Source organism: Marmota marmota, unplaced genomic scaffold, assembly GCF_001458135.2.
Source record: "Marmota marmota marmota unplaced genomic scaffold, marMar, whole genome shotgun sequence".
Classification (NCBI taxonomy): Eukaryota; Metazoa; Chordata; class Mammalia; order Rodentia; family Sciuridae; genus Marmota; species Marmota marmota.
The window spans coordinates 3,426,577-3,454,543 of NW_025999900.1; the positions used below are offsets into that span (position 1 = coordinate 3,426,577).

General features: G+C 38.8%; 1 protein-coding gene across 7 annotated transcripts in view; it reads left to right on the forward strand.

Annotated features, from left to right (window-relative positions):
- The window catches only part of Syne2 (spectrin repeat containing nuclear envelope protein 2), a 329,254-nt gene that overhangs the window by 198,415 nt on the left and 102,872 nt on the right, over positions 1 to 27,967 (forward strand). For 5 of the 7 annotated variants that reach the window (XM_048798469.1, XM_048798471.1, XM_048798472.1 and 2 more), the window contains 11 exons: positions 198 to 338; positions 1,778 to 1,960; positions 2,941 to 3,078; positions 8,237 to 8,422; positions 10,524 to 10,646; positions 12,085 to 12,267; positions 14,499 to 14,630; positions 18,487 to 18,678; positions 19,276 to 19,350; positions 21,552 to 21,662; positions 25,209 to 25,325. In XM_048798469.1, coding sequence (XP_048654426.1) covers positions 198 to 338; positions 1,778 to 1,960; positions 2,941 to 3,078; positions 8,237 to 8,422; positions 10,524 to 10,646; positions 12,085 to 12,267; positions 14,499 to 14,630; positions 18,487 to 18,678; positions 19,276 to 19,350; positions 21,552 to 21,662; positions 25,209 to 25,325 — 1,581 coding nt within the window. Of the gene's footprint in view, positions 1 to 197; positions 339 to 1,777; positions 1,961 to 2,940; positions 3,079 to 8,236; positions 8,423 to 10,523; positions 10,647 to 12,084; positions 12,268 to 14,498; positions 14,631 to 18,486; positions 18,679 to 18,801; positions 19,136 to 19,275; positions 19,351 to 21,551; positions 21,663 to 25,208; positions 25,326 to 27,967 lie in introns of those variants that run through there. The other 2 variants (XM_048798473.1, XM_048798475.1) reach the window with 2 other exon arrangements.

Genomic DNA, 27,967 nt, shown 5'->3' on the forward strand with positions numbered 1-27,967 from the left:
CCCATATACCCCCTGTGTGCCTTGAGAGACGCCGACCACTCTAACGAGTTCACAAATGCACAAGGCCCTGGGTTCAAACCCCGCACCACCAAAAAAAAAAAAAAAAACAAGAGTGAGTACTGCTTTTATTATGTGAACTTGGGATTAGAGAGCAGAAACCCTCTCTAAGCCAAATTCAACTTTCTCCCTTGTAACAGATTAGTGATGAAGTCTTGAAGAGCTCACCATCATTTGCAATGAACAGGAAAATAGAGGAAATTAACAGTGGGCTTCAGCTTGTTGAAAATATGTTGCAGCAGAAGAGCGAAAACATTGAGAAGGCTCAAGAAATTCAAAAGGTAACATCCTCCTCAGCTCACTTCAGCATTAGGTATTTCTGACAAATAACCCCACCCCCCACCCCCCACCCCCCGAATTCAATCCATCGCAAGGTGAATTCTTTGGATGAATTAGAAGCACCAAGGTCCTACACCAAATCCAGAGGTGCATCCTTGATTAGAGGCCACCTAGGGGGTTGGTAGGAAATTATTCTTGGTTTTTCCAAGGTGGGCATCTATCTCAGCTCTTGGGAGAATCTGACTGTGCTATCATTTCCACAAGTGAATGGCAGTAAGGATCTTGGGAAGACTGATGTAAAAAAACTAGGATATCAAAAATATTAATGGCTTTTCTTTAAATTGCCCAGTTGGGGAGGGAAAGGAAAATAAAAAAATCCAAATTTGTTTCCCTTGTAAAATATCTTAGGAAATAAAATCTTAAGTAAAACAGACATAATATTCTACTTCTGAACTCCCAAGTAAATGCCTATATGTATATTCTTATTGTAATCTACATTTTTAGGAAATATTTTAATATAATTGGACTTTAAAAAATATGTAAGAATGTGGCTCATTAGGTATGTCATTAGGTACAATTTTGGCTCTTAAGCAGAGGAACCTAATTTAACAAGTTAGATTTTCCCATTTCTCAAAATTGTTTTTCTAGAGTTAAAAGCAGTTACTACTATTGCACGCAGCTGGGACTTCCTTTCACTTCATTAATTCCAAGTCAAGAGACAGTTTTTTGTTTTCGTTTATTATTATTATTATTATTATTATTATTATTATTTTTAGTTACAGATGGACATAATACCTTTTTATTTTTTTATTTTTTATGTGGTGCTAAGGATCAAACCCAGTGCCTCACAGATGTTAGGTGAGCACTCTACCACTGAGCCACAACCCCAGCCCCTCAAGAGGCAGTTTTTGTTGTTTGTTTTTAATTTTATTTTTGGCACTTGATAAAATTGTCTCTAAATGTATTGTACATATATTCTGCTCTAAATAGCCTGTTTATTTATTTTATTTATTGCTGAGATGATGAGGTCTTTCTGTATTACCTGGGCTAGGCTTCAACTCCTGTGCTCAAATGGTTCTCCTGCCTCAGTCTCCCAATTGCTGGGACTGTGGCACACACCACCACACCCATTTTAAATATCCCTTTTTAAACATAATGCTTACCTCATCACTCTTGAAAGGTTAGGGCTCTATTGTCCTTATTTGCTGTCACTCGTCCCTGGAAAATATCAAGGTCTTTCTGTTCCTTGCAGATAATTTGTACTAGTATGAATGAAGTTACAGTTAGGTTAGTGCAGAAAGACAGTGAATGTGAATCTAAGTTAATAAGTAGGCCTGGGATGTTTTTTGATAGCGTTTCCAAATGCCTGTGAACACTAGGGTTTACTACCATCTAACATGGCAGTCTTCATTCAAACTGACTTAAAAATGTCCTTCTCCAGAAACTGTGGGACAAGCTGGATCTCTGGCATTCCAAGCTAAATGAGCTGGATTCTGAAGTTCAGGACATTGTTGAACAGAACCCAGGACAGGCTCAAGAATGGATGGATAAGTTGATGATTCCTTTCCAGAAGTACCAGCAAGTCTCACAGAGAGCAGAAACCAGAACCTCACAGTTAAATAAGGTGGGGGTGTAACACATGCTAGCCTTATAGCACGTGGAAGTCCTGAGATAGGTTTAAAACAAATCAAAACAAAAAATGTTCAGAGGCAGCTGAACACAAATTGCCACTTATAGGAGCTGAAACTAGAGCTACAGGGTAGGCTCCCGTGGGCTGGGGCAGCTGAAGTTGGCTTGGGCTGATACAACCAAGAATCCAAAAGTTAGCCAACCACAGGAGTCAAGGAAGTGCTGGGGCCCAATAGATAGAGGAAGACCAATGATGGGAATTCAGGGCAGAGAGTCTCCAGAATCCAGGGAGGGAGCCAGCAATGGAAAGGACTGCCATTTAGGAACAAGATCGCTCTCTACGCCATTCTAAATGGTGGCCATGGTTTGGTGAGTTGTGAGTGTAGCCTGGCAAAGATAGGATCCTAGTCTAACAAGAATATAATGGGCTGGTGCAGTGGCACACGCCTGTAATCCCAGTGGCTCACGAGTTCAAAGCCAGCCTCAGCAATTTAGCAAGGCCCTAAGCAACTCAGTGAGACCCTGTTTCTAAATAAAATACAAAAGAACTAGGGATGTGGCTCTGTGGTTAAGCACCCCTGAGTTCCTTCCCTGATACAAAATATATATATATATAATGGGACAAAATGAGAATTAATGGGACATTATAGGGAAAGACCCTGAACAAGAGGAAGTATTAGCCAGTTTTCAGAAAGAAGCATAAATGGGAATCAGGCTAGCTGCAAGGCAGACTTGGAACCCTTGCTGAAGCCCACAGCATCAGGGTGGAACTTCTTAAGTTCTTTCCACCATAGTCAGAATCAGTCTGAAAAGCTGGGAGGGTCTTCACCTGGAGTGCTGTCTTCAGTGTTGTCAGCCATGGGGCCTGAAAGGCCCAACACATCACTGACTAATCTCAAGTGACTCTCCATTCAGGAACCGTTCAACCCCAGTGACCAGCATCTGACTAAATGTGGTCCCACATTTCTTTCTCAGGCTACAATTAAGATGGAGGAGTATAGTGATCTTTTGAAGAACACACAGGCTTGGATAGAAAATACCAGTCGTTTGCTGGCCAATCCTGCTCGCTATGACTCTTCAAGAACCCTGAGTCACCATGCCAGCACCCTGCAGGTAAGTGTTTTCTGTTAGTGAGAGAATCTCTACAAGTGTCACTGGGTTAGCCAATCAGTGTCATCTTTTTTTTCTTCTTCTTACCTGAAAAATCACCTTTCTTGTTGTTTTAGTCAAGCTTTTTTGCTGCTGTGACTAAAGGACCCGATTAGCACAATTATAGAGGAGGAAGAGTTTATTTGAGGGCTCATGGTTTCAGAGGTCTTAGTCCATAGAAGGCTGGCTCCATTTCTCAAGGCTCCAGGTGACATAGGACATCATGGTGGAAGAGTGTGACAGAGGGAAGCAGCTCATATCATGGTGATCAAGAAGCAGAGAGAAAGACTCTACTCTGGAGATATAAAATATATACTCTGTAGCCATACCCCAAATAAACCACTTTCTCCAGCCACATGCACCTGCTTCCAGTTACCACTGAGTTAATCCCCTCAGGAATGAATTCACTGATTAGGTTAAGGCTATGATCCAATCATTTCTCCTCCAAACCTTGCATTGTCTCACATGTGAGCTTTTGGGGACACCACATCGAAACCATAACATTTATCATCATACTAAGAGGCAGAAGGAAGCTTGAGATATTGGCAGACACTAGAAAGGAATTTTGGAGATCAGGATCTGGTTCTCTTTGTCCTACTCTATGACTTTTTGGATAATTTTAGCATTTATCTTCCACGGGCCTCAGTGTTCCCCATCCGTGAAGTAAGAAGTTTGCATTGGGTAGTGTTGATGGTTTTGGTTCACGAAATTCTAAGATGGCCCCCCAATATTCTCATTCCTTGGTGTGTATGACCTTTATAATCCCCCCCCCCCCCCTTGAGTACAGGCAGGACTCTGAACAGGATAGAATAGTCACATTGATTAGGTTATGTTCTGTGACTGTGGCAATGGGATAGTCACTGTTGTGAATACATACATGATCAATCGTGTCACTTGATTACAAGATTCCCTAGTGGCAAACCATACAGAGATTCTCCTGCTGGCCTTAAGAAGTAAGAACCGTGGGATTGGGATTCAAGGGTGCCTTTAGAAGCTGAGAGCCACTTTCAGCCATTAGCCAGCAAGAAAACAGGGACCTCAGTCCTACAACTGAATTCTGTGAACAACCTGAATGTTTGCAACCTGATGGCCTCCTGAACACAGGACCCACTCACAGTATACCTTAACTCCTGACCCATGGAACATGTCACATAATAAATTTGTTTGAAGCAGTCAGATTTGTAGTAATCGTTACATAGCAATAGAAAGCCAATCCATGGTTCCTTCCAGTCCTGACATCCCAGGATTCATTCCTGGCACTGCACAGGTCGCCTGTGTCTCCATGTCAGCTTATAGAGACAAAGAGAGGGAAGTATTCTCCTAGGCAGGGCCATGACTTGCAGGGGTGGTCCAGATGCTGAGCACTGATGGTTTTGGTCCACGAAATTCTATTTGTGAAGGAATATTTTTCTTCTCTCATTCAGCCACCGGAAAGGATCCCTTAGGAAATGTTCTGTAATAGTTTTTACAGAACTCACACCTCCAAGATGATCTGTGTCCTCTTTATGTCTTTAGAACAGCACAGCATGTTCCGCGGTGGGTGGCTGACATCCTGCCTCCCTGCCTCCCTGATGTTTGAGATTTGGTGGCACATTTTTGTCCTGTGGTAACAGTTGTCAAGACAATGCATTTTTACCCATTTATCTCTTTTCTTCTGCATTGCTTCTGATCGCCTTTGTCCCTCACTGCCACCACACATTCCTTAGATTGATTTTCCACATCCCTAGAGCATGCTATCTTTTTATTTTTAATCACTTTTTTAATTTTTTTTTTTTTAGTTGTCAATGGACCTTTGTTTTATTTATTTGTTTGTAGTGCTGAGAATCAAACCCGGTGGCTTGCACATGCTAGGCAAGTGCTCTACCACTGAGCCACAACCCCAGCCCTTTAATCACTTTTATGATTCACCATTTTGGAAGAGTCTGCCAAGACAGGAGAGAGAAATAATGCTTTTTCCTCAAATGTTTTTGATGAGTTAAAAATTAAAAACTGTAACCACTCAGGCAAGAACCGTTGGCTTTTGCTGCCTTCTCCTGAAACAAATATGCAGCTGTAAAAGTGTCTTTACTGTTCAGGATACTGAAATTGGTGGACTTTGTTGATAAGCTAGAACTGAGCATAGGGAATAGGTCAGGGAAGAAAGAAGTTTATTTTCTCCAGAATGGATCTAATAAATCCCCCAATGGGAAGTAAGTCCCCGAGAGCTTACTTCTAGTCCTCTGTGGAAAATCCCATTTTGTCCTCATAATGGAAATAGTTGTTTCTACTTTTAAGATATTCTTTTCCATTTTTGATATTACTAGGTCTTACTTTTTAAAGTGACTCTTAAAAACCTCAACTGAGGTTTAAAAAAAGTTTTTGTTTTAATTGCATATAACTTTTTGCCTGGACTACATTTGTTAAAATACATTTGTATGATCTAAAGCTAATTTCACAATTAGTGCTATTGTAATTAAGAATCATCAAAACAAATGATCATTGTAAAAATAGTAAACTAGCTTGTTTTTAAATCAACTTCATTGAGGTATAATTTTACATGTACCAAATACACCTATCTTAATTGTGCAGCTGTGTAACCACCAACAACAACAAATTGAAGAACATTTCCATCACCCCAGAAAGTCCCCTTGTGCCTCTCTGTACTCTGTGTCTGTCTCTTTTTGCTCATCCTCTTATCTAGGCAACCTTTCCCTCCCTCGTTGCTTGCTATTACTAGAGTTCTGTCCTTTCTGGACTGTCATGTAAATGGAACTGCATAGTTTATTATGTCTGACTTCTTTCACTTAACATCTATCCAGAGTTCATTATTTTAATTGCTGTGTTCCATTTAGGGAAGTGAATGAATCATCTGCCATACACCAGTGAGTAGGGTTTGGGTCGTTCCTGATTCTGAGCTATGTGTTAGCTATTGCCTTGTAACAAGTAACACCCCTGATTGGCAGCTTGAAACACCATGTTGTTATTATCTCACTGTTTCTGTGGGTCTAGAATCCAGGCTCAGCTTAGTGGAGTGTGTCTGGCACAAAGTCTCTCATGAATTCAGTCATGGTATCAACAGAGGCTTTGGGCTCCTCTGAAGTCTTGGTTTGTGAGGGAAAGAGAGACAGGATCCACTTCCACATGCATTCACACACAACAGGCCGCGAAAGATCCACATCCGTACACAGAGACACGGCCTCTTCACAAGGCCACCTCATAGCATGGCAGCTGGCTTCCCCCAGTGTAAACAAGAGAAGGTAACTCCTTAGTCAGAAGCTGCAGTCTTCTTGTGACCTAATCTGGGAAGTGGCATCTTATTACTTCAGTCATATTTCATTAGAGTAAATCATGAATCCAGGGAACTGATTATACAGGCATGAGTACTGTGAAGCGAGGATCGTGGGCGCCATATTGAAGGCTGCTTGCCACAGGCCATTATGAGCAAAGCTTCTGTGAATGTATTTCTGTACAAATCTTGATGTGGACATATATTTTTAATTGCATTTCAATGAATAAATATCTAAGAGTATGATTGCTGGCTTTTATGGTAAATGTTCAACTAAATGAAAAACTGCCAAGTTGTTTTCTGAGATGGTGGTATAACTTTTTGACTCCCCTCCATCTTTTTGTCAGCACTTGGTATTATCTTTTAAATTTTGGCCATTCTAGTGATATATGGCAGTATTCTGGTTTAATTGGCATTTCTCTAATGACTCATGTTTTTAACATTTATTCATGTCCTTGTCATTTATATACTTCCTTTGTGAAATGTCTGTTCATTTCCCACCCCCACCCCCAATTTTAAATTGGATTGTTACCTTATTAAGTTGTAGGAGTTATTTATAAAACATTCTAAAAATGATTTCTGTATCATATGATATGTGATTTACACATATTTTCCCCAGTTTGTGAACTGAACAGAGGGAATAGGGACAAGGGAAGAAAGGAGTTCTGACAAGAATCAGCTTGTCAATGTCTATTTAGAGGTCTGTTGGAATTTTGAGTGGGATTACATTAAATCTGTTGATCAATTTGGGTAGAATTTATGTCTTAGCCATATTGACTGTTCAATCTGGGAACATGTATATCTCTTCATTTATTTTAGTCTTTTACTTCTTGCAGCAATGTTTTGTAGTTGTCAATGTACTAGTTTCTTGTATGTGTAAAGTTAAATTTAAGTATTTCATGGTTTTTAATGCTATTGTATTATTGGTCAAAGGCATTGGTTTTAAGTTTTGTTTCTCTTAACTAGGATTTGAATAAGATCAATAGAAAATTCTGAATAATCTGATTAATTTTTGAGACTTATGGTTAGATTTCTACCTGAATAAGTAAGTATTCTTTCTCGTATCACTTAGATTTTTATGGAATTACCTGAAGACTACATTAGCAGGCTGAACATTTTGAGATATTTTGAAATCTTAAGTGTGCAGTGGTAGAGCACTTGCCTAGCATGCATAAGGCCCTGGGTTTGATCCTCGGCATCACAAAAACAAACAAAAAGGAAATATTGAGTTTGAAAGTTAGTACATGTTTTAAAGAAACCTATGAATAATTAATGACACTCTTCTCACCTCTGTCACTTAGGAAATTCCAAGGATTTTAGAAACTCTCTGCTAGGAACTCAGGATGAAGGTCAAATAAATATAATTCTTGTTATAAGTAGAGCATCCCTAACCTGAAAATCTGAAATCTAAAATTGCTCCAGAATCTGAAATACATGATGGGTCTTAATCAAAATGCAGACACACTAAAAATATTGTGTAAAATTACCTTCTGGATATGTATATATCCTGAAGGGTGTATACATTGTGTAAGTGAATTTTGTGTTTAGACTGGAGTCCCATCCTTAAGACATTTTATTATGTATATGCATATGTTTTAAAATCTGAAAAAAAAAATTCTGAAAACCAAAACACTTTAGGTCCCAAGCATTTTGGATAAGGAATACAAAACTTGGATGGCACCATATCATAGCAGACACTCTATAAAGTCATCCGTGGCCATTGGCAATAGGGAGGGTTCAGTGTTTTCACTATGGAAATGGAAAGGACCAGGAGTTTGAAACACTGACAAATTTTAATTTTCTCTGATTTAAATTTTAATCAACTTGTTTTTCTCTTTTCTTTTTTTCTCTATCTAGAGGGCTTTGGAAGATTCTGAGCAGAAGCACAATCTTTTACATTCAGTTTTCGCAGATCTAGAGGATTTGTCAGACATTTTCGAAACAGATGACTTAGTACAGTCTGTACAAGACCTAAGCAGTCAAGTAGTAGATCTACAGCAACAAATAATGGAAAGCCTTCCCCACATTCAGCGGATGGCAGATGTAAGTTGACACCCTAAAGATGTGACTTCCTGTTTTTGGTTTGTATTTCATCTGGCAAATTTGTTGTACTACTAATCATGTCTTAGTTATAGAAACCCACGATGAACTGGTAAAATTTTCACTTATGCTCTTTTTACTTTACTTTGAAACCTTGAGTGCAACCATAACCGAAAAGCATATCCCCATTCTTAATCCAGAATTATTCTATCTAAAGAGTGAAGGATTCTGATCAGATAAGCTCATTGTTTTCTCTTTGTCCAAATGGGCTATTGTTGATTTTTAAAGCACTAAGAAAAGAATGGGTTTGCAGGTGCTTGGTATATAGCTCAGTGGTAGAGTGCTTGCCTAACATGCATAAGGCGCTGGAGAACCACAAAAATGTTAATGAATTAATTAGTTAATTAATTAAAATACCCATATGGAAAGAAGGAATTAAAACAGGCAGCCTTCCAAGTCTTCTTTCACCAATAGCAAACATTTGTTGAGAGGTTGCTATATCAGCCACTGAATTGTTCCTTTTTCTTTTTTTTTCTTTCTTTTTAATATATTTTTTTAGTTGTTGATAGACAGACCTTTATTTTATTCATTTATTTATATGCAGTGTTGAGAATTGAATCCAGTACCTCACACATGCTAGGCAAATGCTCTACCATTGAGCTGTAACCCCAGCCCTTTTTTTTTTCTTTTTTATGTATTTGTTTATGTGGTGCTGGGGATCCAACCCAGGGCCTCGTGCATGCAGGTGCTCTACAACTGAGCTACACACACCATCACAGAATTTTTAAGTAATTTTGAAAATACATGAGGCATTTACTTAAAGTCACCTGATAAAGGCCTTTACAGTTAGTTCTGTTATTTACCTTGCGTTTCTCTGTGGCATTCCATACTCCTGTAACTTCTGGGAATAGTAGCTGTTGAAGTAAATTCTTGGTTACTGAAACCTAATCCAAAGTTTTAGAGTGCATCTGCAACTTCTGATAGAAATTACCATGGAATACATAGAAAAATTTTATGTACCTTCTCAAACAGTAGGTACAGAAAATTATTTCAGTGTACTTTAACATTTTCTCATAATTTGGGGGGACTACTATAGACAGTCACTGTACTTTCTGTCTGTCTGCTTCATGCTAATGAAGGTCTGTTTTACCCTATGTTGAGTGATTCCAAACTGCTAGAATTGGAAACCGTTAGGCTATTTTTATGGGATTTTTAAAATCTCCATTAGTAACCATACCATCTTACTGCTATAGGGATCTGTATTGATCTCCAAAGTCAGTTTGAGGGGTCTTGTACAGTGATATGCATTTCGTATCTAGATTTTATAGCGCATATTTTAACTTATTTTTGTAGCATTTAAGGTTCTCGGACAGGTTCTGGACGTTGACACTAACTAGAGAAATAACCACTGGACAAATGATCTATTATTTAAATAAATCTGAGTAGATTATAAAGTCATTTATAATATTGCTTGGCAATATTTTATCAAAAGGGTGGGGGTTGTGACTCAGTGGTAGAGGGCTTGCCTAGCACATGTGAGGCACTGGGTTCAATCCTCAGCACCACATAATAAATAAAGTAATAGAGTAATAAAAAATGTTTTAAAAAATATTTTATCAAGGGTTGATTTAAAAAAATCTAGTCAGTTTTCTAATCTTTGTGTGTAGTTTTTCAAGGGTAATTTTATCATTTTACTTAAAGTGGTGGAAATTTTTAAAATATCAGACCCACCTATTTTCAAGTGTTTAAACAGTTCCAAAGATAAAGTTAAAGAGTCTGTAGATAACAAGAGTTTTTTTAAAAAATGGTTTGGATGCATATTACCTTTGTTCTCATGAGAAAACGAAAATTAGCTCTATGATTATTTTAATTCAATATCAAGGTGTAGGGCAATGCTCTGTAGTGGAATATGCTATTAGTAAAATGACATTTTTATTGAAAGTAGTGAAAATTATCTTTGTAGCACTTGGCTAGTTTTTAAGAGATATAAGTAGCAAATTCTTTGGCTAAGTGTAAAATAGAATTAATGGCAATAAATTGTGTTTTATATATTATTAGTTTACAGCATATACTGCATAAGTTGGTTCTGTTTCTGAAATTCTAGGATGTGGTTGCTATTGAATCCGAAGTAAAATCAATGGAGAAAAAAGTTTCAAAAATCAGAACTATCCTGTTATCAAAAGAAATATTTGATTTTTCACCTGAAGAACATCTTAAGCATGGAGAGGTAAGCATAGATCATTATAAAAAGTATTCTCATAATACCTGCTATGTCTGTTTAAAAATATGTAATAATGTGATTTGAACCAAGTATTTGTCTTGTTTTGTTTTGTTTTGTCTTATGATCCTGGTAATTGAACTCAGGGCCTCCTGATGCCTCGGACAGTACTCTAACACTAAGCTAAACTCCTAGCCCCCAAAGTGTTCATCTTGCTAGAATAATAGCAAAAATAAGGTTTGGAAATAGATATGAATGAATATAAATGCTTTAAATTATACTCATAATGCTACCTGTGTAAAGATAATTATTGTATAGGTAAGTTTGCCTTCAAGTCTAAAGAACTTGAGCACCTAAGCCAGGCTCAAATGGGTTCTAGCACTATAACACTGCTTCCTTAGCTGCGTGAACTTGAGTGTGTGTGTACCTTGTCATATCTGTGCACTAGGATTGAAGTCATTACATTCTAGTTACAGTGCATATGGAGCTCCTAGCACAGGAACTGAGACAGACTTTGATTCCTCCTTAGCCTGATGATCAAAAACTTGTGTTTGGGGATCAGGCAGGCCTGGGTATTAATCCCACCCCTGCCTCTTACAATCTCACCTTATTTGAATCTTCTAACTTCCAGACACCTCTGTAATGGAGGTTAGGATTCTTTCCCAAGAGGATTGTGAAGATTAAATGAAGAAGTATTTAGTCAAGTGATTAATTTCTCCTAATTTACTGGTTAGGAGCCAGGTATGGTGGCACATGCTGTGATCCAGCTACTCAGGAGGCTGAGGCAGAAAGATCTCAAGTTCAAGGCCAGCCTGGGCAACTTTGTGAGACTCTGTCTCCAAATAAAATATAAAGGCCTGTATATGTAGCACAGTGATAGGATGCTTACCTAGTATATGTGAGGCACTGGGATTCAGTTCCCCTGCAAGTTACCTAGGTAGATATGTAGGTAGGTAGGCAGATTGATCCAGATTCTATGGATCAGAAGTTGATTAAAGACAAATATAATTGTACTCCTGGGAATTAAAAATTTCTGGACAATTTTGTCCAATTTAATAAGCATTTTTGAGAGCTATGTAGGAAGCTCTGTGCAGTTGCTCTGAAGGTAAGATACAGAATTTGCCCTTTGATAGCCCACTGCTTAGTGATAATATGCAGGGCTAAACAACAATTTCACACAGAGAGGGGAGGGAGAGAAGAAAGCAAAGGGCCGTCCAAGTGCACAAGTAAATACTGGCAAATTGCACTTACCCCAGGCATTCTTTCCCGAGACCCTTAACTCTCACATCCCAAGAGATGCAATGGTTCTTTTCAATCTGAGTTAAGAAAATGTTTTAAATATTGAAACTGTAGAGACTAAAGTATTCAGTATTTTAATTTTGAATAATTAAACTCAGCAGTGGTCTTTTTCTCCATTTATGTACCATGCTTTTCTTGTGTTATTAAGGTCATACTTGAAAATATACGCCCCATGAAGAAAACCATTGCTGAGATAGTGTCTTACCAAGTGGAACTGAGGCTACCCCAGGCAGGAACAAAACCTCTGCCTGTGTTTCAGCGGACAAATCAGCTTTTGCAAGCTGTAAAACTATTGGAAAACGTGACTCAGGAACAAAATGAGTTATTAAAGGTGAGCAGTTTACAATGGCAACCAATCTATTGGATAAAAATGTTCAGCAAAAGCTGGTTTTGTTCTCAATTTTAATTGAAAATAATTATGATCAAGAAGGTGGCATTTGATAGAAGAGCTTAAATTCTTGCCCTTACTCTGGTTGAAGACATTAAAGCATAGTCCGGGTCTATTTAATTCTATTCCACACCTGTTAAAAACCTATGTTGGTACAATGCTGTGGGAAGAGATTTGAACCTAAACCAGGCATTTGCAGTCTCTGGAAGCCAACAGGTCTGTCTGTATCCATCTTGCTCATTTCTAGCAATCAGCTCATCTTATTATCTTATTACCCAGCGTGTGAGTAGATAGAGGGTAGGCACTTTACAGTTTTCATGGAGTCTGGTGTCAGGGTGTTAAGTGATTTGCTGAGCAGCTACAGAGTTAACCTGCATAGAGGTTAATTTGTGTACAAATATAACACAAGTTTGAGTTTCTGGACCCTTGGTTTCATTTCTCACTATTAAGGGTCTCTTCCTTCTAGCTGATAATATCTTTCATCCTCTCTCCAGAGAATGTTTTTCTCCCACTTAAATTTTGTTAGATCACCATTCTCAAGACAGGAATTATCATTGGTCAGAAATGACCTTTTTTCTTTAGCATGTATTCCTAGATCAACAACCACTTTCTTTGCTGAAAGATCTTGAATTCTACAGATCCTCTTAGTAGATATCTGCATCCTACCTTTGACCATCACAATAGCTTGTTCCTTCTTAAGTTTCATGTGCTTGTGGCTGCCACTCGATCATCCTAAGGTTTCATCCTGTATTCCCTGGTTTGAGTCTTACCTCACACAGTCCCTCTTGGCCTGGCTAGTGATCTGCTGGTGTCATTTTCTAACACTCACAGAGAGAAAAAAGACATAGCACTCAATGTTCTATTTTTTTAATAATGTAAGAGAAGAAAAGAACATCAAACTTGATGTAGTGTTTTTAATCTTTTGGTGCTTTATTGGTCTCTTGGACAGGAAAAGAAAATAACAATTCTTAACTATGCTTCCTCACAAGATGAAAAGGGGATGATGGAAGATGCTATTTATTTATTATTTTTATTTATTTATTTTTTGCCAAGTTCGGTATCAAACTATGCTGCTAAAATTTTCCATCTTATTGTGTTGGTGGAAATCAAATGTCCCCTCCTATCTTTCAAAGCTAAGTAAGCTAGTGAAAATGAAAACCATTAGAATACAAGACATTTCCTTTAATTCTACTATAGATATTACAAGTGCCTTCCTTGTGGAAAATAAGTCAAATTGCTTTTGGGGAGAGTAATGAGATGTAGTTCACTGTTGAAGACTGGGAACAGGTGTGTGCAGTGAACGTAGTTATTCATTTCCAGCCTGCAGCTAAAATTATGGTTAAATATTAAAGAAAATACAAGGAAGCATTATATGTTGGCCAGAAACTTCATAGTTTCAAAAGATATTCTGCTTCACAATGAAGCATACCAAAGAAGTATCTAGACTTGGTTTTTGAAGTCCATTTATCTTTCATCGTTCTTGAATCATACCATTTCGCTCACAAATAGGTCTGAGCTCTGTTCCCTTAACATCAGGTTCCATGTGCTGTTCTGGTGAGTTTTACAAATTCAGACTGCTCTTGAACCTTCAGCTTTTTACTTACAAAATGCACTTCCTTGATCCTAAGGTGTACTGGGGAGGATAGGTCTGAACCAGGAAAATTCATCGTCATCACTCCAATCTCATGCCCTGTTCATTCTGAATCAGTAATGTCAGCGTTCTTTTGGAAAGCTCCATGTGGATTGTGTATTAAAATGGTGAATATGATATAGCAGTAATGTCATAAATCTTAGCAACTTTATGTTAATATGCCATAAAAGGCTTCCCAGAGTAAGCCCACTAGATTGGAAATACTTTGGAGAAAAGGTGTGTCTACTTAGATTTGTACTCTAAGCACTGCCCAAGGTGACCTGACACCTAGTAGAGCAGGAAGGTCAGGCCAGTTTTGCAAACGTTCTTAATATTTAGAATGCAGATGATATTTAGGATATATCTACAATATATTTAGAATATAAATATAAAATATTCTGTATTTCTTGTTGAAATCTGTATAAGTGCATATTTTCTGCATTTGATTGGAACTTATCGTGGGGATTGATAATGAAAATAGCCCATTAATCTAGTCCTTAGATATGACAACAGTTTTTCTTTTTGGGGGGGGGTTATTTTGTAGGTAGTCATAAGACAGACTAATGAATGCAATGAAGAAATAGAAAGTTTGAAACAGATCTTAAATAATTATTCAACGGAGTTCTCCCTTGAACAAATTTCACCAGACCAAGCTGTTGACTTTCCAGAAGTACAGGTATGTTTCTTTCATTCATTTATTCATCAATTCATTCAGTAGTAATAAGTAGTGTTTAAGCCCTTGGTATTTAGTAGCCTTTGTAGTGCTACAGCATTATGTCTGACTTCTTTTTTCCAATTAAAACTATTTATTGTGTGCCTTTACTTTCCATTCCTGTTTCATAAAATAGAGGATTGTATAATGTCATTATTGAAGCATGATAAAATCGTAGGCTGGGCAGTTCTAGCCCCAGAAACTGGACTGGGGCTTCCACATCTCTTCCTTAATGGGGAGCTTTTCAAGTGCTCACAGCCTCAACATGGTATATTTTGATCTGCATTTGCTCTGATCCCAAAGAGACTCGTGTGGCATTGGTTATTTGGACAACCTGGCTCTCTGACTAGTTTTTTGGGATGGTAGTTAGGCAGTGTGGGCAGGCTGGGCTTTAGAGGTAATAAAACTCTGGACACCATTATAATGAAGGATTTCATATGCCAGGCTGTATTTCCATTTGCCATAATTAATAATGTCCAGAGCACACAGTTACAGTGGTTTGCCTGTCAATCCTCCACTGTTTCAGTCTTGATTTTTAAGTCAGTACTTCTGTATTTAAAAACATGATTATATACCAAGGATTCTATAGAGCTGTGTTTTTTGTCCTGTGATCCAATTGATGCAGGCAGGTAGTTAATGTGGCACTACAAAGCAAGGTTATACCATTTACTAGGTGCGAGACAGAAGCAAGTTACTTAACATGCAAGGTAAAGTACAGAGAGGTGACATAGTCATTAGTGACATAGTCAAGGTGACATAGTCATTAAGGGGTGGAACCAATGACACAGACTTAGTGTTAAAGATTCAATACTGTGAAAATGTCAAGTTCTGTATTCATGAGAAAATTTGAGGACTACAAATAGCTTTTGTTTGTATATCTGAGGACATAGGGATTGAAACTCAGAAAAGTAAAAATATTTGTTTAGTTTATTTTAAAATAGCAATCATAAACCCATGTTAATAGAAATAACATTTTTATGAATATAATTATGTCACTCAAAACACTATGAAAAGAGTGACTCTGTTTTACATTTTTGTAAATTTCTTTAATGTCTGGCTTAATAGAAGACAGATTCTCATCTACTTCTGCATTCTATTTTGTCAATTTTTTTTTTAATAGTACAGGGGTTTGAAGTCAGGGACACTCACTCACTGAGCTACATCCCCAGCCCTTTTTTTGTATTTTATTTAGAGACAGGGTCTCACTGAGTTGCCTTAGTACCTTGCTAAGTTGCTGAGGCTGGGTCTGAACTCATGATCCTACTGCCTCAGCCTCCTGAGCTGCTGGGATTACAGGTGTGTGCCACCATACCCGGCTATTTTATTAATTTTGTTCAAAGTATATAAAGACAATCCAACCTCTCAAAGATGGTGTACTCGGAAAAGGGAGCAATAACAGCCCTTTTGAATAACTGTGGATATTCTTTGAAACTGCATTAAACCCAACAAATGAAAGTCACTCATAGGCTAGTTATAAATGGGATCTGTAGCCACATTAATGAACTTTCTATATTTTTACATTAAAATCTATTGGTTTTTCTTACACTTTGAATGGATCTTCTACTATGTGTAACTTTGAAATACCATATTTGATCATTTAGAAAATATTATTTCACTAAATGATGTAGATCTTCCAAATATTGACAGTATAGCAAATGCTGTACCACCCAGCTGTACCTCCCAGTCTAAAACTAAATTTTGAACACATGAGAGTTTCCTAAAAAGAGCAGTCTACTTTCTGATCAGTACTCATTGTAGGAGCCCAGATCTTCCAAATGTTAGCAGTGATCAATATAAAACACCTATGTTTTCAGAAGAGGCTTTAAGTATAGCATTTAAGTAAAAGTATAGTTTCTCAGCTATTTTATTTCATGTGACTGGGGCAGGGTGGTAGGTAGTTCAGCTCACAATCAGAACCAAACATTCATACAAATCCTTTCCCTCAACCATCATACTTTGGTAGGTAGCAAAAGTACTTTGGGCATATTTCCTATTTTGTCACCAGAATATTAAAGGTATCTATCTTTATCAAGCATGATCTAAAGTGAGACTGGCACTTTTCTTTTTTTTTTTTTTTCCCTACTATAAGTCTACCATAGTGAAGAATTTAATTGATATAGTTGATGTCTGTCTTGATTCATATAAGGTAACAGTAGTTTTACCCACCATTGTTTTGGTGCCATCGGAACAAAAAAATGTGAACACAGCAAAAAGGCAAGTAATTTTAGTAGCATTATGGAAATTATCTCCACCCCAGGCACTGTGGTCCCAGTTGCAACCTGCAACTGGCTACTCAGCGCCCTTTGTGTCTCCACAGTGGGAGAGGTTGAGCACCTCCTGCTCTGTTCCCCAAATGTTATTCTAAAGGCTGTCAGAACTTGGGGGGGGCACTTAACCTTGGAAGCTTAGTGTTTATTGAAAATAGGACACAATCCACTCCAACCCAGATTTAATTCTGACAGTTATCATTTGCTACTAGCGATAATGGGAACTTTGACTTCAAACAGAATGGGGACATTGATGTAGGAATGTGTGCAATCACACATGAGTCCTGGGGAAGCCCAGCTCTGCTCTGGCACATGCTGCAGCTTTAGAAACATCACCTGCTTCCTCTGGAAGCAGACTCCAGAACTTACTTGTAGGTAGAGACGTGCAACTTTTCCATCTGTAAAAAAATTTAAAAAAATTAATAACCATAAATATCTTCAAGACAATGGAGCTAGATAGATAAGTAATGCATAGAAAAAATAAGGGTTTAAGGAAAATATTAGGAACAATTTTATTTTATATATATTTTTTCTTTTGACAGTGCTGGGGATTGAATCCAGGACCTGGTGCATGCTAAGCAAATGCTCTACCACCCAGATATACCTCCTGCTATAAAACGAATTTTAAACACATGAAAGTTTCCTAAAAAGAACAGGCTACTTTCTGATCAGCACTCATTGCAGGAGTTCAGGCACGGGTTGGATAACTCTTAGGTGCTAGAGAGGAGGTTGTTAGCCTAGACAACATCTGCTATTCCTTCCAAAACTAGGATTCTATAATTAATTCTATAATTCTCGTAGACAGATAGTATTTGCATATCTACCATATATAAAAAATTTATTTGCATATACCAACCCAGATGTTAAAAAGCGACAGTATGAAATTTGGACTCATCTCTCCATCATTCCCATAGTAAGTTGTACTGCAAGGTAACTATTACTCCCATTTGATAGTAAGCTTGGATGTGGAAAGAGTAAATGATATAGTAATACTGAAGAAGTTTTCAAAGGCAATAATAAAAGAATGAAACTTCTAAGCCTATTTTCACTTAGCCATTCTCAAATGTTAGTCTGCTTAAGAATCTCTGGGGCAGACATGAGAACGTATCTCCTAAAAACATGCATTTGTAATACTTTATGTGACGAAATGGGAAGTAGGCAGACAGCCCTTCTGTGTTAAAGTGCAGACCCTGGGTCCTGGCCTTTTGCATTCTGGGTCCACCAGTCCTATTGCTAGCCACTAGGGCAGTGGCTCTCCACCCCAGCTGTTCTGCACAGTCACCCATAGAGCCTGTTGCAAGTTTTTATGCTTTGGCTCCACCTCCAGATATTCTGATTTGCAAGGTCTACAGAGGAGCTAAGGTAACCTACCCACATCCTTTGGAAATGCAGCCAGATTGGGAAGGAACTATACTGTACCAGAGAGTGGTTCCTGGCTTTGCCAACCAAACAGCCTAGAACCATTTATCATCTCTTTTACTGAAGGGAGCTGGCTCCTGTGCACATCCAAAGACTTCAGACTTCTAAACAATGCAGATATTATTTTTGTACAGGAAGACATCAAAAGTATGGAACAGCAGATTCTGCATTTAAACCAGAAAAAAGAAGACCTATTGGTGGACTTGAAGGCTGCCGTACTAAACCTTCACCAGCATTTGAAGCAAGAACAGCAAGAAGGAGACGTGCTGTCAGCCAGAGCATTGGAGGATGGTGGAACGGCTGAGCTGGATGTGTCTGAGTGGAAGGTAGGAACCCCTTTACGTTAATACTGGTCCCACATTCCACAAGAGTGTTAAATGGGTAATATTTTTCACCTGAACAACTTGTTGTATCTCGGTCTATGGCCCATAGTAAAGGAATTTCTTGAAGTGGAAGTACTTCACTTGAGTTGTTTACTAATGAACATAAATCCTCAGGGTGTGTTTGTTCTGGGCTCAACCCAGAATTCTTATGCTTGAGTTATTTAAGGATGTGCTTATGAAATTCCACGGGCAGATGGGTAGGGAGCCGTCTTTGAAGTATCATCCTATGGAATAGTCAGCCCATGGCAGACTCAGAAGTGGCCTGGCACCTTCTCTCGGCCCTCTCCAAATCCACATCAGTGAATAACAATCTTCAGTTGTTTGATGAAGGGCCCCAGGAAGCCACGCAAACGAGAGGGAACTGGACTGTGCCAGCCTGTCGGGCTGGATGAGCGGAAAGGTACAGGGCCCAGAGGCTGGGTGGGCATCGTGGATAAAGTAAGTAAAAAATTAGCTCCATAAAAATGCAGCCAGGCCAGGATCCTGGCGATGTTGATGTGCAAGCTGACTGCAGGTGTCCTTGTGCTGTGCCCCTTTCAGCTGGACAGACCAGGCTCCATGTCATTCTTGCCAGCCGTCAAGGAAGAGGCAGAGGAAGGCTCCCTGAAGAGTGAAGTAAGGAAAACGATTTTCTCGTGAAAGTTTATTAGAACCAGATCTCTAAAAAGGTGGTAGAAAAGATCTTAAAAAGAATGTTTATTTCTTTAAAAATATTGATATTGTTAAAGGATGATTGAAGTAGTTCTCATGTTATTAACATTAAGTGCATCTCAACCTACTTCACCACGTACAAGGGAGAGAAATGTAATTCAGACGCACTTGTTGGCAGAGGGAGAAGATGAAGTCCTCTCTCATGTCCTGACTTCTGAATAAATTCTCTGAAGTTTTAAGAGTATGCTGTTGGATTGGCATTCCCATGTGACTTTTACAACTTTATTTTTCCATATTTGAGTTATTTTTTGGGGTCTAAAACAGTGTTGTCAAGGTCATGTGCTATGTCAGTGACGAATACAGCTAATTGTTACTACTTCATTACAACTGGTTGAAAGAGACATTCACACTTGAACTTCTGGACACCAATTTCCATTCCATACTTTAAAAACTAAAGTTATCATGTGTCTTAAGCTAAAAGGTAGAAAATTGCAGCTTCTTACAGTTTCTATCGCTCAGATATGACCACTAGACAGTTTTTAATGCTCGTTTTATAGATTATATTATTATTATTATTCCAATTATTAGTCCATTGTCATGCAGAACAGATCTCTTGTCCTATAGTTGTCCCTAGGACTCAGTGTGGCTGAGAGTTAGGATAAAGAAGAATGTAGGTTTACCATGTCCTCTGACCATCGACAGCTTCACAATCTGCTTATGTCCCTTGTGGCAGAGAGAATCAGGAAAATAGAGGCAGTACCAAAGGCCAAAACAGAGGGGACTTCAGACACTTCAGTATGATTTAATTTCAGATAGGTATTTACTTTAGTGTGCTCTCTCTCTCAGGATGTTATGAATGGCTAAATCCATCTAATGCATGTATGCATTATCTCACATACCGTTTTCTTTTTGTGGGAGAACACTTAAAATGTCTCTAAGCAGTTTGCAAGGACACACTATATTGTTATTGGCATACAGTTCATCTCTTAATCTTCTTCCTGTCTAACTGAAATGTTTCATCCTTTGACCAACATCTCCCCAACCCCCTCCATCCCCTCCACCCCAATAAACACCATTCTACTCTCTGTTTCTACAAGTTTAACTTTTTTACACTTCACATATAAGCAAGATTCTACAGTATTTGTCTTTCTGTGCCTGGCTTATTTACTTCATTTAATAAAATATCCCTTTAGTTCCTCCATGTTGTTACAAATGACAGGATTTGCTTCTGTTTATGGCTGAGTAGTATTCTGTCATTTATATATATATATATATATATATATATATATATATATATACACACACACACACACACACACACACTTAGATACATATTACACATTACATTCTTTATCCATTGGTCCATTGATAGACACTCAGGTTGATTCCACATCTTGGCTGTTATGAATAATGCTGTAATAAATACAGAAGTGCAGATATCTCTTCAATGGATTGATTTCACTTCCTTTGGATATATACCCAATAGTAGTATTGCTGGATCATATGGTGGCTTTCTCATTTAATTTTTTGAGGAACCTGTATACTGTTTTCCCTAATAGCTAATTTACTATCCCTCAACAGTATTTAAGTTTCCTTTCCTCCACATCCTTGCCAACACTTGTTATTTTTCATCATTTTTTTAATAAATGCCATTCTGATAGGTATGAAATGATATCTTCACTGTTTTATTTATTTATTTAGTGGTGCTGGGGATCAAACCCAGAGCTTCATGCATGTTAGACAAGAGCTCTATCACTGAACTGCACCCCCGGCCTCTCATTATAGTTTTAGTTTGCATTTCTCTGATAATTAGTGATTTTAAGCATTTTTATACCTATTGGAATGTTATTTTAAATACAGCATTTAAGATTGCATTTACCAAAACAAATTAAGTACCTAAGTATTGTTTGAAAGATCTCCTTTCTGTGACTTGAGCTTACTCTGACTTTAAAAAAATATTCTTTAGGCTTCAGGAATTTGCAACCACATTTGAAATATGACTTAGTTAGCAAAATAAGTGAATGGAATATAGGAGAAGGTGTGGAATCAAGGCCTACAGTCAAAATGCCCAGCAAATTGAACCTTGCATGAGAGAGACAAGGAGGGTGCTGTCTAGGAGAGTAGGGTATCACTTCCTTCTGCTAACCAACCCATCACTGTCTTAGAATGAATATAAGAAAGCGGAGCCGTCTTCGAGGTCTTTGCCTTTACTTTGGAAGCATGACCTGGGCTTGGAGGAAGATGGAGAATCCTCCTCCTCAGCAACCATCATTCCGGTAATCTTGGGCATATCATGTTCAGAGGTGGGGTGTGGGGACAGGGAGCTGTTTTTTTGCCCCAATTTGTGTTCCCTTTCCCCTCTTCCTTTGTTCTGCTTTCATTCAGCACCTCCACTTTAAAATACAGACGTGTCCCAAATGAGGAATAAAATAAGGGATAGTAAGTCAAAGAAAAGAAGTTCTTTTTTTTTTTTTAAGAAAAGTTCTTATTTGAAAGAATGCTTAGAACTGTGCTGCATTTTTTGTCACTGTTGACAAATGAAAATTGCATGTATTTATTGTGGATCGTAGGATGCTTTGAAATACATATATACCGTGTGGAATGACTAAATTGAGCTAATTAGCATATGCATTGATTTGCATAATTATCATTTTATTATTGTGTGTGTGTGCATTAAGAACACTTAAAATCTATTCTTTCTGTATTCTCTAGGTCTATGATACATTGCTATTAACTATAGTCATTTTTTATGGTAATGTCTCTTGAACTTATTCCTCTTACCTAACTGAAATTTTGGATCCTTTGATCAGTGTCTCCCAGTGCTTCCCCACAGTCCCTGGTAACCACAATTCTACCCTCTGCTTCAAGTTTTTTAGATTCTATTTGTAAATGAAATAATGTGATATTTAGCATTCTGTGTCCAGCTTATTGCATTTAACATATTCTTGTTCAGGGCCATCTGTGTCATTGCAAATGGCAGGATTTTTTTTTTTCATTGTTAAGGGTGAATAGTATTCTGTAATATATACAGACCACATATTCTTTATCCATTCATCCATGATGGAAACTTAAGTTGGTTCCTTATTTTGGCTGTTGTGAATGTTTAAAAGCTTCTCACCATTACATCTGCACAAATGCAATGCAACTTAGTAAATACCGGCTAATGTTTTGCGTTTCTGTTGTTCACTCAACAGATAGTAAGAGAGTACTTTTTCTGAGGAAAAAGTCACTTCAAAATTCGCCAAGGCATTTATCACGCCTCTCTTTTGGGAGTAGTTAAAATGTGTGTGTGTGTCAGGGGAGGAGAGAGGGGTGAGGGTCTTTCCATAATTTCTTTAAAAAAAATAATGTAGGATAAATTAATGCAGTAAGCCTTTTTCTCCTTACAACATTCTGAACCTTCTCTAATCTTTCAAAATAAAAGGCGATATCCTCTCTTTAGAAGACCATCCTCACCTGGCACAGCAGTAATGTCTTTCCTTTGCTTCTGAAGCATGCCTGCTACCGTATCATCGTCACCGTGACTCCCACCTCTTCCTCCCACCTCCTGTCCCTCAGCTCCCACACCAACCCTTCATTAGTCATTGGCACCATGCTCTGCTTACACCTGCATCTTCAGTTTCTGCCTCGTGGTGCATTTCTTCCCTCTTAACCCCCTTCCCTCAAACAAACCGATCATCCCAATCTGTCTGCACCTTGAGTGGCTCTTTGCTTGGCATCCCTGGCCTGCCTTTCCTCCATGCTGCCCGAGGTGTCCTCCCCATCCCTAAGACCCATCTCAACTTCTGCCTCCTCCGTGGAACCTCTCGAGATCCTATGGGGAAATTGCTGGTCCTTTCCTTCTGTTGCCCCTAGCTCTCCCCAGGTGTGGCTTACCACATCCTTAGGCCTATACATGACACAGTTCTGTTCCAAGAGCAGATGTCCCGTCCATGGCCAACTATGGCACTTGGATTCATGGACTGTTTGAATCCTGCTTCCCACATCAGTTACTGTACTTCCTCGTTCATATCCCACTAAATGTTTGTCCTTGGGGCTCCCTGGGTCACTTTGAGATCTTTTCTCTGCCTCTGGCTGTGTGTATGCTGTGATTGACTTCCAGAATGCAACTTTAGCCTTTTGTTAGTCCTAATCCTTATTGATCTTGCCAGAGTCCGACGTTATGGGCCACCTCGTCCTCTTGAAGTGTCCTTCTAATTCTTCACTTCCTGTCTCTTCTACCTGTAAACTCTCTGTCCCTTCCTTGCCCCTCTCTTCTGTCTGTGACGCTAGGTATTCCCCGGAGGTTCCTCCTCTTCCTTCCCTCTGTTTTGTCTCCTGGTGATTTCATCCCCTGTGCTTGGCATCTCTGTGCCAGTGATTCCCACCTCAAATCGCCCATCATGGCTTTTATCTTAAGTCTGTTCCACATGTCTACCCTCCTGATAGACTTCTCATTTTGGATAAATATTCTCAAATCCATTTGACCAAATGGATTTCAAAGTTTGCTCTTCCTCCTAATTTCTCAGCGCCTGCTAGTGGCACCCACTGTTTTCCCAGTCCAAAGTGAATAAACTTCATGATCATCTTCATATTCAGTCAGTAGCCAAGCAACACCCACTGAAGCTTCATCTCCCTCTCTTCCTATTCTTTGTTTCCTCATCCTGTGTGAGGCAATTTTATTTCTCCTTTGGCTGTTGGAATAGCCTCCTAATTGGTTTTACAACCTCCAGTTATTTTTTTTTTTTTCTGGTATATCTTACACAACACAGATGGCTTTTTCTAAAACCTATTGTGCTAAATAAATCCCATCTTAATATCCTTTGTGGATTCTGATTATCAACTTAGTAAAATGCAAACTTATTGGCATGCCAAGTTTTTCATGATCCTTACCTACCTTTGCAATTTTACCTAAAGTTCTGCCTTTAGTTTTGGTTCAGTTCTTAGTGTTTGATAGCAATTATCATGCCCAGTAAAGAGGAGCTAACATTTTGTTAAAAGCTACTGAATACTTTAAATATATCATCTTGTTTAATAATCAAAAGCTTTAGTGAAGTGGGTTTTAGTCCCCTTAATCAGCGGTTTAAATTGAATTTATATTGTAAGAATGTTGAGTATCTCCCTTTGGAAGTCTGTCGGATTTTGTAATTCTTTCATGAATTGCTAGTGCATAGCATTGCATTTTTTTTCTCTGTAGGAGTTGATGTTTAACTTATTAATTTATAAGATTAATATATTAAGAGCATAACATTTCATCCCAGTTAGTTTTTCTCTTTTAACTTAGACTATATTTCTTCTGTGGTGCACATTATGTTATTTTTTTTTAATGTTGTCTCTACTAACATTCTTTTCCTATGTTGTCAAAGCCCTTCCCCACCTCTACAATTTCTATGGTATAGCTTTTACATTTCAATATTAGATACAATTAGAATTCATTGTCAGGAGTGAGACAAAGACTTTTGTTATATTTTTCATAAAATATCTCAATAGTTATTCTTATATCTAATAAGTTCATCTTTTCTCCCATTATTTGAAATGTGGCCCCTTGTCATAGAACCTCATTTAAACTCTCAAAGTGATCTGCTTAAATACTTAGTTCTGTGGATCATTTATGTGCTCATTAAGAAGAGAGTTTTTGAGTATTTAAGTCATATAAATAAAGACAAACCAAAGGAAGCTGATTTTTTTTTCCCCACCAAAACAAGCTAACTCTTTTCTAAATGCACCTGAATTCTCTGGACATTTTTGCAAGCAGTCAAATTGCAAATGAGCAGGCAAGGAAGAGGGGCTACTCTGGCAGCAGGGAAAGACCTTTCCTGGATGTCTGATTCTTTTCTTTGTAGGAAGCAGATGGGAAAATAAGCACCTGTGATAGTTCCATGGTACAAATTCTGGCACCAGACTCACTAAACACTGAGCAAAGCCTAGCATTTTCCCCAAAGCTCAACCAAACAGAAGAGGTAAGTCCCTGTCAGTAACAAGCCAACTGCTTGGCTACCTGGACTGTCGCCAGAGGTGACCAGCTTTCTGGGTTCTGCAATCCTTTGTGTGCCAAGCCAAGTGTTCTTTGTGAACTTTCATGTCTGTATGTGTGCTTTCAAGCTATTGAAATGGAAGATTCGCCATCATTCACATAGAAAATAAGCATGGCATGAAGCAGGGAGACCTTTCTCCACTTGGTCACCCTTTGTGGTGTGAAGTAGTCTTCCCGTTAGTGATTTCTTCCACCTGTACACACAGCATCTGGGGACAACGAAAGTGGAGAAGAGCTAAGGTTGACTAACGGCCTACCTCATAAAAGGCATTTATTTGTTTTTTTTTTTTAATCTTTGGATTAGATGAAGCGGGTTAATGCCTGCCCGCAAGTTTCCCAAAAGAGAAAATAAAAATTCAGAGAGTAAAACACTGGCAGTCACTGGGAGAGTAAGGAATCAATTGCAGAATTTTCCAGTCTACTCTTCTTCATTTGAGATATTTTTGTGGTGCACATTGTTTCTCAAGAAGGCCCTCTGGGGAGCCGTTTCCCATGTTGGTTTTGGTGGAAATAAAGCTCCATGGGTCTCACCGAGTAGCTCCCCAAAAAAGATCCTGACCTGCTTTCTCCCCTCCTCCTCCTTTTCAGTCTTTTCTCCCAATTGTTTGCCCTTGTGTGTGTGTGTATATATATATATATATATATATATATATATATATATATATATACACAAAGTTGTCAAATTGTTATTCCTCTTTGCCCTTCTTCCCTTTCATTCTCTGTCTCTCTTAACAGTATGTGCCCAGCAAGGCAGACAAATGTCGAAGCTTAACACTCGCTGGCAGTACTTATGTCTAAGAAAGTTGCTGACCTCACCCATAGTTTTGTTTGTTTTTGTCTTTTGCTGGCCAGAATTAATGTTTCTTTTGACACCTAATTAAAAATCAGACGTAGCTTCAGTTGTGCTTTGGCTGCAGCGGGCATTCTGCGCAGTGTATTTCTCCCGGGGTGGGTGATCGGCAGGTTGTTCTGCCCTGGCAGTGTCTACAGCACATAATGGTGATGATAAGAGAAAGAGGTGAGGGGAAAGTAACAAAAATCCACTGAACGCTTCCTATGGGCCAGGCACTGGGGTTTTACATGTGTTCCCTCTTAATCCTCACGTCAGCTCTGTAAGGTAGTTACTGCTGTTGCCCCAGTTGACAGAAGGAGACTTAGACGTTCGGTTGTCCAAGGCCACACAGCTCCTGAGTGGCAGAGTTAAAATTGAAACCCAGAACTTCTCCCTCCAGGTTTAGAACTTGAGCTTTCCACTGTAAGGCCCCAGTGACTCTCTTAAACTGCTGTCTGTGTATGTACATTCATATTTTCTTCCTAACAGAACTTTTGTCCTGGGGGTGCCTCGTGGATTCTTGAAGCCCTCTTTTGATCAGTCAGGGTCCCTTCACCTCCTGCCTTTGGTTTCATTGACCCAACAGCCAGAGAGGGAAAGGGGGAGCTCCAGAGACCAGGCCACCTGTGTCATCAGCCAAGCATTAGCCTCTGCAGACTTTTTGGTTTAGAGATCAAGGGCACTGACCAAACGAGAATTGTGCAATTTTTAGTAAAATTCAGAGTCATCTGTGACCCGGATTGCATTGAAGAATAAATATTTAATACAGAAAGTGAAACCAAAGTGGGCTTGACCTCACAGAATAAAGACTGCCATGCCTTTCCAGCAGCGTGTCGCACGTCTGTGCTTGTGCAGGTGGACGCGGCCCTTCAGGCAGGCAAGCTCTCATTCTGTGCAAAGTGAGGAGGATGCACAGGTATTTGTAGAATTGACTCAATAGAAGGAGTAAACTTGAAGGCTTTATATCTTGGCACGCAGAGTGACTGTAGCCAGTAAATTCACTTGCCTTTTAACCACAGTCCTGTTGTTTAGATGTGTGATGTGTTTATACAGAAATCCAACAGTGTGACTCCCTGAGGGGTTAACCTGGACACTAGAGAGCTAGTAAAATTGTGTCCAAAAGGTGGATTTGTAGATTCCACAGCAAGGTGAAATCAGGGCATGAATTCTGGTTCTACTTACTAATTAATTGGGTGACCACAGGCCGTTTGAATAGCCTCCCAAAGCCTCGATTTCCTCAGCTGTATACTGGGAATAAACACAGGCTTGCAGTGTGAAGGAATGAGGTAGTCTTTATTACATGTTTAGCACAGTGCCTGACGCATAATAAGAGCTCAGTAAAGGTTAGTGTTATTAGTTTAGTTATGTCATAGACGTGACAATTGTGGCTAATGCTTTGAAGCCTCCCACAGTGTACAATTAGAAGACCTTCGTTTACATGATTTCTGCCTTTAGAATCTGGGGCTATTTTCCAGGGAAGCTGTTTTGCTGAGATGCTATTAGGGAAACAACTAGGGACTCATAATTTAAAGATCACAGAGCTGTTGGCCTTGGACAACTGGAAGCAAGTTGGTGAGGTGAGAGGCATGTGAACTGATGACACACAAGCTCAGTTGTCTTTGACTGTTTAAAAAAAAAAGACATGGGCAAACTGCTCACTGGCAGGTTCCTGAGGCCACTTTCAGCTTTGCAAGTTCTATGGTTGCAAATAATCTTTTTTCTCCTACCCCACACCC